The sequence below is a fragment of the Pteropus vampyrus genome, unplaced genomic scaffold (assembly GCF_000151845.1).
Source record: "Pteropus vampyrus isolate Shadow unplaced genomic scaffold, Pvam_2.0 Scaffold343, whole genome shotgun sequence".
NCBI lineage: Eukaryota > Metazoa > Chordata > Mammalia > Chiroptera > Pteropodidae > Pteropus > Pteropus vampyrus.
Window position 1 is genome coordinate 593,775 of NW_011889124.1, and position 10,812 is coordinate 604,586.

The 10,812-nt window shown below is 66.1% G+C and overlaps 1 protein-coding gene across 1 annotated transcript in view; it reads left to right on the plus strand.

Moving 5' to 3' along the window:
- Positions 1-10,812, plus strand: part of INTS1 (integrator complex subunit 1) — a 31,107-nt gene that overhangs the window by 13,610 nt on the left and 6,685 nt on the right. The window contains exons 16-34 of the mRNA XM_023522374.1: positions 490-713; positions 979-1,108; positions 1,360-1,539; positions 1,620-1,769; positions 2,189-2,368; positions 2,440-2,544; positions 3,591-3,758; positions 3,897-4,008; positions 4,553-4,714; positions 5,238-5,384; positions 5,727-5,825; positions 6,055-6,179; positions 7,247-7,501; positions 7,989-8,148; positions 8,399-8,539; positions 8,889-9,063; positions 9,138-9,261; positions 9,978-10,108; positions 10,747-10,806. Coding sequence (XP_023378142.1) covers positions 490-713; positions 979-1,108; positions 1,360-1,539; positions 1,620-1,769; positions 2,189-2,368; positions 2,440-2,544; positions 3,591-3,758; positions 3,897-4,008; positions 4,553-4,714; positions 5,238-5,384; positions 5,727-5,825; positions 6,055-6,179; positions 7,247-7,501; positions 7,989-8,148; positions 8,399-8,539; positions 8,889-9,063; positions 9,138-9,261; positions 9,978-10,108; positions 10,747-10,806 — 2,828 coding nt within the window. The remainder of the gene's footprint in view (positions 1-489; positions 714-978; positions 1,109-1,359; positions 1,540-1,619; positions 1,770-2,188; positions 2,369-2,439; positions 2,545-3,590; positions 3,759-3,896; positions 4,009-4,552; positions 4,715-5,237; positions 5,385-5,726; positions 5,826-6,054; positions 6,180-7,246; positions 7,502-7,988; positions 8,149-8,398; positions 8,540-8,888; positions 9,064-9,137; positions 9,262-9,977; positions 10,109-10,746; positions 10,807-10,812) is intronic.

Genomic DNA, 10,812 nt, shown 5'->3' on the forward strand with positions numbered 1-10,812 from the left:
CTCCGTGAGCCAGGGGAGTAGATGGGTGCCCAGACGGGGCTTGCGTGTGTGCACGCGTGTGAGGTCATGGTGCGTAGGGCCCAGGGCTGTGGCCCGGGCCAGAGACACGCTGCTCCCTTAAGGGATTACGTGAGCGGGCACCCCAGGAAGGTAGAGTAGTTTTGAGAATGCGTGAGGGGACTGCTCGTGCCCCAGGAAGCAGGCAGGCTGCCCGGGTGTGCCCCGTGTGCTGGGGCCGTCTGCCTGTGGGAAGCGGTTCCAGCATGGGGCGCCTGGGCCCAGGATTCGGACAGCAGTCGGGCCCGGTTTGGGAGGTGGTTGGCACACTGTCGTGTGTAAGGAGAGCAGGTGGCAGGTGTGGGCTCTGTGAAGAGCCCTGGACTCCCTCACAGATGCCTGGCTGGTACCCCCCGGGCTCCCCATGGCAGCCCGACAGCTGATGCTGGACCAGGCGGGGGCCAGCCCTGAGCACCTCTGACCACATGGTGACAAGCTCCCGCCCATCTGGTCCGCAGTCATTACTCCTACCCCCCGTGCACCCTGACGGACGAGGAGACCCGCGCGGAGATGAGTAACCGGGAGCTGCAGATCTCCCAGCGGGAGAAGCAGGAGATCCTGGCTTTCGAGGGCCACCTGGCCGCCGCGTCCACCAAGCAGACCATCACTGAGAACAGCAGCCTCCTCCTGTCTCAGCTCACCAGCCTGGACCCCCAGTGCGTGCGGAGCCTGAGCCTGGGGTGGGGGCTGCTGGGTGGGGTGGGATGCCGGGGGTGCAGCCCTTGGATAGGGTGCGCGGGCCCAGGCCCTGTCCCAGGTCTCGGAGGAGGCTGGCCTCAGTGAGGCTGAGTGCCCAACGGCGGTGCGGGTGGCAGGAGGGAGAGGTGCTCTCAGGTGGGAGGCAGGCGGCCCCCTACCCCTCACCTCTGCGGTCAGGGGCTCTGCATGTGGCTCTCTGACGTGTGTTTTCTGGGTTTCCAGGGGGCCCCCCCGGAGGCCCCCTCCCCACATCCTGGACCAAGTGAAGAGCCTCAACCAGTCCCTCCGCCTCGGGCACCTGCTGTGTCGGAGCCGGAACCCAGACTTCCTCCTCAACATCATCCAGAGGCAGGCGAGTCCCGCGGCGGCTTGGGGAGCCCAGGGCAGGCGGGCGCTCTCCAGAGGCTTCAGCGGCTGCTGGTGTTCGGTAGCCAGGAGAGGCACCCGGCTGCGAGGGCTGAGGCCCGGCTCTGCCGGGGGTGCCCATGGCTGTGTCTGCGCATCAGCGCTGGGGGTGCGGGCGGGGAGGCGGCAGCCGACGGTGGGGAAAGGGTGCGGTGGGTCGGAGCCGAGAGGAGCTGAGTATCGCCATTGCCTTGCCAGGCCTCGTCGCAGTCCATGCCCTGGCTGGCCGACCTGGTGCAGTCCAGCGAGGGCTCCCTGGACGTGCTGCCCGTGCAGTGCCTGTGCGAGTTCCTGCTGCACGACGCCGCCACCGACGCCACCTCTGGGGGTGAGGAGGATGAGGGCGAGAGCAAGGAGCAGCGGGCCAGGAAGCGGCAGGTCAGGGGCCCCCTCCTCCCCGCCACTCCCCCGCCCTGCAGACGCAGCAGGCGCACCCTGAGTCTCCCTTGTTCGTGCAGAGGCAGCAGAAGCAGCAGCAACTACTGGGCCGCCTGCAGGACCTGCTTCTGGGCCCCAAGGCCGACGAGCAGACCACGTGTGAGGTGCTGGACTACTTCCTGCGGCGCCTCAGCTCATCCCAGGTGGCCTCCAGGGTGCTGGCCATGAAGGTGAGCCTGTGGCCCAGCCCGCTGTCCCCCACACTCTGCTTCTTGCTGCAGCTCTATGTCAGTGCGACTCTACCCACCCAGGCTTCTCGTCACTGGTTTTCACAAACAGAAGGACGGTGCTCATAAAACGTGCCAGACACGATTCTTTCCCACTTGTCTGAGTTCCTTCCCTGGTGGTGGCGTGACTGTCCCAGGTGACTTGGTGGCGGGTCCCGCACATCTAGTCAGCCTTTGCCGAACGAGTTTTCCAAAGAAACTGCTCATGCTGCAGTTTTCTCCCAGTTCTTGTGGCTCTCATGGGACGTGGCATCTGTCACTGGGCACCTCACACCCTCCCCAGCCTTGGGGATGTGTCGGGCCCCAGTCGGGGTGGACGGGTAGAGGCGTGGTGGGGGCTCAGCGCCCGTGTCCACTTGCAGGGCCTCTCCCTGGTGCTCTCGGAGGGCAGCCTGCGGGACGGGGAGGAAAAGGAGCCCCTGGCAGAGGAGGACTCGGGGGACGCGGAGACCCTGCAGAGCTACCAGTGGCTGCTGCGCGACCTGCCCAAGCTGCCACTATTCGACAGCGTGAGGGCCACCACCGCCCTGGCACTGCAGCAGGTGAGGCCCCGTGTGGTGGGAGGCGGCGCTGCACACTGGCCCTCGGAGCCAGCTCACTCAGCCTCCCCCAGGCCATCCACATGGAGACCGACCCGCAGACCGTCAGCGCCTACCTGGTGTACCTGTCCCAGCACACGCCCGTGGAGGAGCAGGCCCAGCACAGCGACCTGGCCCTGGTGAGAGGGTGGGGACAGCACAGCGACCTGGCCTGGTGAGGGGTGTGGGGCTGGCAGGGCTGTTCCTTGGCTGGGAGACTCCTAGCACCCAGCTCCCTTCTCGGTGACCTTCCTTCCAGAGAAGCATGGAGCGTGGGAGAACTGGTGCCGCCTGGTTGCCCCTGTCGCTCTGGGCGGTGGTTTGTCCACACCCGACACCCGGGGCACTTGCTCAGAGCAGCAGATGCGGCGTGGGTTGGCTCCGGAAGGCTCTGGGCTCCTGGGCCAGCCCCAGTGTCTTCTGTAGCCCATGTCCCACATCACTGTCCCTGCTGGGGATGATGGCGGCTGGACGCGGTCGCGTGCACGTCTTCCCCGCTGTCCGCTCTTTCCTACTTGGCTTTCTCCTGAGCTTGCTTTCCCATCAGCGTGTTCTCGCTCCCTGACTCAGTGAAGTCCCTGTGGAACGAATGGGAATAGGGTTGTCGAGGGCATGGGCAGGCGGGCAGAGGTCACTGGACGGGGGCTCTCTCAAGCCTGGCTTCTTGCTGGGGCTGGCCAGGCAGAAGAGCCCTCAAGACCTGGCTCTGGGGCCTTGGCACGGTGGCCAGCGTGCAGGGCGCCTTTGCTGCAGGGCTCAAGTAGGCGCGGTGTCTGGCTGTGTGCAGACAGCCTTCTCTGTGGTCCAGATGGTCACACACTCCTGTCATTTGCCGGGTGGTGTCAGTGTTCCTTGGTGCTGGGCCGGTGGTCGTGGCCACATCTGCTGTCAGGGCCAGGTCGCCGTCTCTTTGCTTTCGGGGTGTGTCCTGCTCTGCCCCTCCCAGCCTGCTTGGCGCTTATACCCCTGTGCCTCTGAGGGTCCGTCGTCGCCATCACGTGCCCTTCCGGGTCGCGCTCCTAGTCGGGCGTGCGTTGTGCCGAGCACGAAGCGGCCCCGCAGGCAGCCTCACAGGCTGCGCCGGCTCATCGTGCGGGCCTGGTATGAGCCGGGGAGAGACGGCGGGTGGCCGAGGGGAGACTCCCCGCCGACCCGGGAGCGCTCTGACGCCTGTGCTTGTCCCCAGGACGTGGCCCGGCTCATCGTGGAGCGCTCCACCATCATGTCCCACCTCTTCTCCAAGCGCTCCTGCAGTGCCGAGTCGGACGCGGTGCTGGCCGCCCTGCTCTCCATCTTCTCCCGCTACGTCAGGCGCATGCGCAAGAGCAAGGACGGGGAGGAGGTGTACAGCTGGGTAAGGCGGGCAGCCGGCCTGCCCCAGCCCGAGCCCCAGCCAGAACCCCAGCCCGAGCCCTGCCCCAGCCCCGCCCCAGCTCCGCCCCCAACCCGAGCCCCGCCCCAGCTCCGCCCTTCATGCCTGCTTTCCTTGCAGTCCGAGTCTCAAGACCAGGTCTTCCTGCGCTGGACCAGCGGGGAGACAGCTACCATGCACATCCTGGTGGTCCACGCCATGGTCATCCTGCTGACGCTGGGGCCGCCCCGCGGTGAGCGCAGGGTGGGAGGGAGCTCCAAGGTTGGCCCGTCAGGCTTCCTCGTGCCCGCAAGCCCATTGCCATAGCAGGGCTGTGCAGAGTGGGAGCAGCTCGCCATGGTCTCCCATGGAGTGCAGATGGCGTTCCCTCCCCGCCTCTCGGAGAGGGTTCTGGGGGAAGCATGTGAGGTCTTCTGCTGGTGGGACCCTGAAAATTGTCGAGACCCTCAAACTGGCAGGCCTGTGGTTCCCAGTGACGCCTCACTGCTCGGCCACACCCTGTGCTGCCATCGTGAGGTGCCTGTGACAGTGCCCGGGACAGCTTCCTGTACCACCGCCTCCTAGCTCTCAGCCCAGCCAGTGAAAGTTGGTTTCACGTGGGGGCTCTCCATGACAGCTAATTGTCCCTGCCCCCCAGAGCCTCAGTTCCCGCCGATGAAGTGCGCTGGTCTTTCCGCCTGGCCCTCAGTTGTTTGTGGGGCCAGGGGCTCCATGGACAGTGAGGTCTGGAGCGGTCTCAGCCACCCCTGCTGCTTACCCTGTTGTCTCTCCCGAAGCTGGCGACGGCGAGTTCCAAGCTCTGCTGGACATCTGGTTCCCAGAGAAAAAGCCACTGCCCACAGCCTTCCTGGTGGACACGTCGGAGGAGGCGCTGCTGCTGCCCGACTGGCTGAAGCTGCGCATGATCCGCTCGGAGGTCCCTCGGCTGGTGGACGCTGGTACAGCCGGCTGGGCTCGGGCACAGGGCGCGCTGGGCCTGCGCCTCCATGAGTTCTCAGGGCGTTGCGTGCCAGGTTCTGGGGGCGCACCCTGCCGAGAGCCCTCACGGTCGGGTGTGGGCAGTCAGTGTGAGGAGGGGTAAGGACGAGGTGGTGCGGGCATTTGGAGGGTGAAGGCCAGGGCTAGGGCTGTTGGAGCTGGTCCCGGAAGGCAGTGCAGCTGGGCGGGGCAGGGCCTCTTGGGAGGCAGTTTGGTGAGTGGTGGGGTTGCCTGGGCAGCACAGCGGAGGGTGTGCTCCCAAGGGTCTGCGTTCCTCATAAGCCCCAGGGTGCTGTCGGCAATTCTAGGGAGCCTGGAGCCAAGAGGCCAGAGGCTGCAGGCCACAGGGCCCCATGCAGCCTTGGACGGGGCGAGGGAGGAGCTGGCCGTGCGTGTGCTGGGGCCCTCTGAGGCCCCCTGGCCGGACCCCGACCACCTCGTGGGCCAGGGTTGCAGGCGGCTCGCTGAGTGGCTCACCCGCAGCCCTGCAGGACCTGGAGCCCCAGCAGCTGCTGCTGTTCGTGCAGTCGTTCGGCATCCCCGTGTCCAGCATGAGCAAACTCCTCCAGCACCTGGACCAGGCCGTGGCCCATGACCCCCAGACCCTGGAGCAGAACATCATGGACAAGAGTAAGAGCCGCAGGCTCCCACACGGGTCGGTCAGCACCCCTGTCGGGACCAGTGTGTGCGGCCCAAGGATTGAGGGCCGAGCGGGAAGGCTGAAGCTGGAGCGGTCAGGAGCGGCCTGGCCAGTGCTGCCCTGTCCCTGCGTGCCCAGGCGTCAGAACACGCTGGGGGGTGAGGTGGGGGCTGCCTGGTCCTGTGTCGGGACGCCCCGCAGCTTGGCTTCTGGAGTTGGGAGCGTCGTGCGCTGTGCGGGAGTGGCCTTGTCACCCAGGTGGCTTTCTGTGGCACCGGGCGGCACTGCTGTCCGTTGGGCCCCGTGTTTGACCCTCAGCTGCTGTTCTGCAGATTACATGGCTCACCTGGTCGAGGTCCAGCATGAGCGAGGAGCCTCTGGAGGCCAGACTTTCCATTCCCTGCTCACAGCCTCTCTGCCCCCGCGGCGAGGTACCAGCCCGGCAGTGCTCAGCACACAACACACAGCTGGTGGGGCCGCCCAGCCCTGCAGAAAGGGTTGCCCCAGCCGATGCCCGAGCTGCTGTTCTGAAGCCCCAAGCAGCCTACGGGCCGGCTGTTCCTCTGGGTGGTGGGCCCCTGGGTGCTGCTTTGTTCCCATGGTCCTTGCTGAGGCCGCTGAGGAAGTTTTTAGCTGATGTCTATTCCCGTTTCCTTGCAGACAGTGCAGAGGCACCAAAACCAAGAAGTAGCCCAGAGCCGCCTCCGGGCCAGGGCAGGATCTGGGCTGTGACTCAGGTGCGGGCACTTGGCCCCGAGGATGACTTGGCCAGCATGTTCCTGCAGGTACAGCCACCGCTGCCTGGGACAGTGCCTCCAGAAGCCGGGCCCCTCTGGGCTGTCCCAGCCCTCCTGCCCAGAGAGACGGGTTTTATCTGTGACAATATGCGGTCATGGAGAGAGGGCTCCAGGGCTGGCCACCCAGGTCGAACCCTGGCTTCCATCCTCGGAGTTAGGTGACCCCGACAAGCTGCCTAACCCCTCATGCCTCAGCGCCCTCTTCCGTAAAATCAGGCTTAGAGTAGCGCCCACCTCGGGTTCGGTGTCAAGGGCAGGGCCCAGGGTACCATTGCTCCTGCCGCTGTCCTGGGGGCCTGGCTCTAGTTGGCACGTGCCTTCGCCGTGTCCAGATCACAAGAAGCAAGCAGGCAGGCCTGCATCCTCACACACTCTGCCCCGCACGCGGCCTTGCTCTGCCGACACTCGGCGTTTTGCAGCTTTGTCGAGACTGATTCCCGTGTCGTCCGCTTCGTCCGCTGGAGTGCGGGTCTGGCGGTTTTCAGCATGCTCAGCCATGCAGCCGTCCCCTCTGGCTGAGTGAAGAATGTTTTCATCACCCCCTAAGGAAACTGGGGATCTGCAGCGCGCACTCCCAGTCCCCCCGGCTACCACCACGCTGCTTCCTCTTCCCGAAACGTGCGTGTGTGTGGAGCCCCGCAGCCTGTGGCCGTGTCCGCACGTGTCCTCAGCCCTCCTCACATACACGGCCTCACTCGCTGCAGAGCGCTCCACCAGCTCCTCTTGCACACTTACACACTTGCACACACACCTGAGATGGACCCTTTTTCAGGAGGGACCCTGCACCCTCGCACCCTCGCACCCTCTGAGGCCGGTGCCCCTGTCAGACATGGAGGGGCCGAGGTCGGCAGGGTCTGGGCTCGCCCGTGCTCTCAGCCCTGAGATGGGGTCCTTGGCACATGCCTCACTGTTCCTTGAATGGAGAGCCTTACAGGGACTGGACAGCGTCACTCAGCCTCGGGCCGCTGAGGATGGTGCTGGTGACAGGAGCGTGGGACGAAGGATGGCCGAGGGCCCCGCCCCGCCCCGCCAACCGCTGCCCTTCTCTGCTGCAGATCTTCCCGCTGAGCCCAGGCTCGCGGTGGCAGAGCTCCAGCGCCCGCCCCGTCGCCCTCGCGCTGCAGCAGGCCCTGGGCCAGGAGCTGGCGCTGGTCCGCCAGGGGAGCCCCGACGTGACGGGCGTCTCGGTGCGCCTGCTGCAGGCCATCGCCACCCTGCTGAACTCGCCGCACGGCGGGGCCCTGGTGATGTCCATGCAGCGCAGCCACTTCCTCGCCTGCCCGCTGATGCGCCAGCTCTGCCAGTACCAGGTGGGTGCGGCCGCGTGCCCCATGGCGGGGGCTCTGCCTCGTGCCGCGAAGGCCTCGGTTTTCAGTCCCCCTAGAGGCCCGGGTGTCTGGACACTGCCCCGTGGGCTCGTTCTCGGCTCCCAGGTGAAGGGAGGGAGCCAGGTGGTCCCGGGGGGGCAGAAGGGGGAAGGAGTGGGGTGGTCCGCCGTGCGCCCACCACTTGGGCTCGCTCGCTTTGCCGCGTCCGCCCTGTCTGTGCGCTGACGCGTGAGCTGCGTTACTCTTCCTGCTTCTGTGTCCGTGTGATTCCTTAATCGCCTTTGAGCCACGTGACGGTAGGGTGCCTCGCCAGAACGGTGTTTTAAATGACCTCTGCGAGGTCCCGGCGTACCTGGGGGAGCATGTCCCCCAGGCTGCAGGGTTGGTGGTCAGACCTCATCCTGGCCCCCGCCTCAGGGCGGGGCCATCTCCAAGCCAGTGTAGCCATGTTCTGCTGCTGTCCCCACAGCGCTGCGTGCCCCAGGACACCAGCTACTCGTCGCTCTTCCTCAAAGTGCTCATGCAGACCCTGCAGTGGCTGGACAGCCCCAGCGTGGACGGCGGGCCCCTGCAGGCCCAGCTCAAGCTGTTCGCAGCCCAGTACTCAGCGCGGCGCAGGATCAGTGACGGTGAGGGCGGGCGGGCCCGGGGCAACCTGCACTGCTGGCTGGGGTCTCAGGCTGTCTGCCCTCCCGTCGGGGGTGTGATGGCTTTGTTAGCACAGAGGGGATTGGCACCTAGGGCTTTGGGGAGGTTCCCCAGGGAGGAGAGTGCTTATGGGAACTGAAGGAGTTGGCGCTTCAGGGGCTCCCTGGACAGGCCAGGCTGATAGGAGTGAGGGGTGGAGGCCAAGCTGGTCACACAGACGTGTTACTGCAGTGCGGACTGGATTGCTGCGCCTGGCGGAGGCCCTGACGTTCCGTGGGGACGTGGAGGGGGTCAGCTCCACCGTCCGGGCCCTTGTCACCACACTCAGGTCTGGGGAGAAGTGTAGCCTGGAGCCTGAGCTTGTCAGCAAAGGTACCCGGGGCCCGGCCTCTGAAGACCCCAGCCCTGCAGCCCCCCGCAGAGGCCCCACCCTGACCAGATGGGCCACACCCTGTGGCTCCCGGCCCTCACTCTGCTGTGGGGAGCTCGTGCATGTGATGAGTCCATACCCAGGGCTGACCAGCTCACCCTACGGCTCCTCTTCCCTTCAAGGGAGTTCCCGAGCCACCACCCAGTCACTGTCATCTGGCTCAGGTCTGGGCACATGGGGTGTTGCTGGTGTGGGGGTGGGGGCCGTCTCTCCCGGAGTCGGGTGGTCGGAGGGCTGCCACCCAGCCCCATCCCCTGGACAGAGGAGCACAGCACAGCTTGTCTCTCCCAGTCCTGCGGGGTCTGATCGAGGCGAGGTCGCCTTACCTGGAGGAGATGCTGGCTGCACTCTTCCCAGCCGTGTCTGCCTCGCCGGCCTGCAGGCCCATCGCGGTGGTCACCTCCCTGCTGCTGCAGGACAAGGCGGAGCCCCTGGCCCTGGGGCAGCAGGACACTGACAGCTGCAGGTGAGCTGGTCGGGAGGTGGCCGGCCTGGTGACCAGCCCTGGCTGGCGTCTCTGAACCCGCTCCTCCCCTTCAGCCTGGAGGCCGTGCAGCTGGGACCCTGCTCGGGGCTCCTGGTAGACTGGCTGGAGATGCTGGACCCCGAGGTGGTCAGCAGCTGCCCTGACCTACAGCAGAGACTTCTGTTCTCCCGGAACAAGGTGGGCCGCACTCGGCTGGGGACAGGCCACCAGCCCCGCCACTGGGGGAGCATGCGTCTGCCCAAAGAATCGCAGGCCTGATTCTCATTGGCCCGGACCAGTCCCCTGTCCCATCTAAGTCATACCACCCAGCCACATCTGGTGACTGGGGCAGCCTGGGGGGACTGGGGTCCATGCTTTGTGGGCCCAGGTCTCAGGGGACAGGCGGTACCACTGTTAGCAGAAGGGAGCCTGGCACCCCTGACAGGAGGGACAGGTCCTCAGAGCAACCAGAGTCCATGCCGGGGCCCTGCAGGGAGGTGCTGGGGACTCCTGTCCTGAGAGCACACTGGAAAGCACTGGCCACGTCGCGGGGGGAGCTGGGAGCCAACACGATCTGCTGTGCGCCCCGCATGGGTTTGTGGTCACTCCTGCTCCCCTGAACCTCAGCCGCCTCAGCCCTGGCTGCCTAGAAGACCCGGGCCGTGGTTCAGTTCTGTCGACTTTGCACGTGTGTTCCCGCCTCCGGGACTCGGTCTAGTCCAGCACGTGTGTCATTGGGAGGGGCCGGCCCGGCCTGGCGTGCAGGCAGTCAGCGCTGCTGCTCCAGCGGGAGCTCCAAATCCTCGAAGTGGCCCATTCTTGTTTCCTGTGGCTCGAGCAGGGCATCCTCCAGGGACTCTGCCCGCAATGCCCATGAGCCCAGCAGGACCATCCCAGGCTTCCTTCCTCCCCAGGGTAAAGGTCATCCCGGCCCCCAGGTGCCATCTTTCCGACCGTATCTGCTGGCCCTCCTCACGCATCAGTCCAACTGGTCCACACTGCACCAGTGCGTCCGTGTCCTGCTGGGCAAGAACCGAGAGCAGAGGTGAGGCCGTCGCCGCTCCGGCGGGTTCGGTCGAGTCGCTCTCGCTGCAGGCCGCGTGCCTCCGTCTGACAGCCACTTTGCCGGTTCGGACGACAGCACTAGGGCCCTCGTGCCTTCTGATCGGCACTGACCCCCAGCTTCCCTGGGACTCGGGGGCTCGCCGGGCCGCCTGCTGGGACACTCGATGCAGGGGTGCCCCAGAAAGGGGACCCTGTGGTAAACATCGCCTTTTTAAAGTACACTGCCACCTGGCCCAAGTGTCCCTGCTCTGGATGACCAGCAGGGCAGACAGCCAGGGCATGAAACGGGCCACTCTTCTTGGATCACGTGAATGGCTATCGTCTACACTGTGTCTCAGAGGCGCCGAGTGACCCCGTGTGGCCACCAAGCCCGGAGGGTGGGCGGGGCTGACGTGCAGTAGGGAGAGGTCAGGCGGGATGGGGCAGCCCATGCGTCCACTAGCTGACCTGGCCCTTAACCAGCGAGCTCCTCGGGGAAGGGGTGCTTGGGGCCCAAATCCGTCGTCACAGGGAGCCTGTCGCCGGCCTCCGCGCTCCGTCTCTGCACTGTTGCTTTGCCCTCTGTGTCCGAAAACAGATGGGCCTCGAGCCCAGCCAGGACTCCTTGCTGCCCTCCAGGTTTGACCCTTCGGCCTCCCTGGACTTCCTCTGGGCCTGCATCCACATACCGCGGATCTGGCAGGG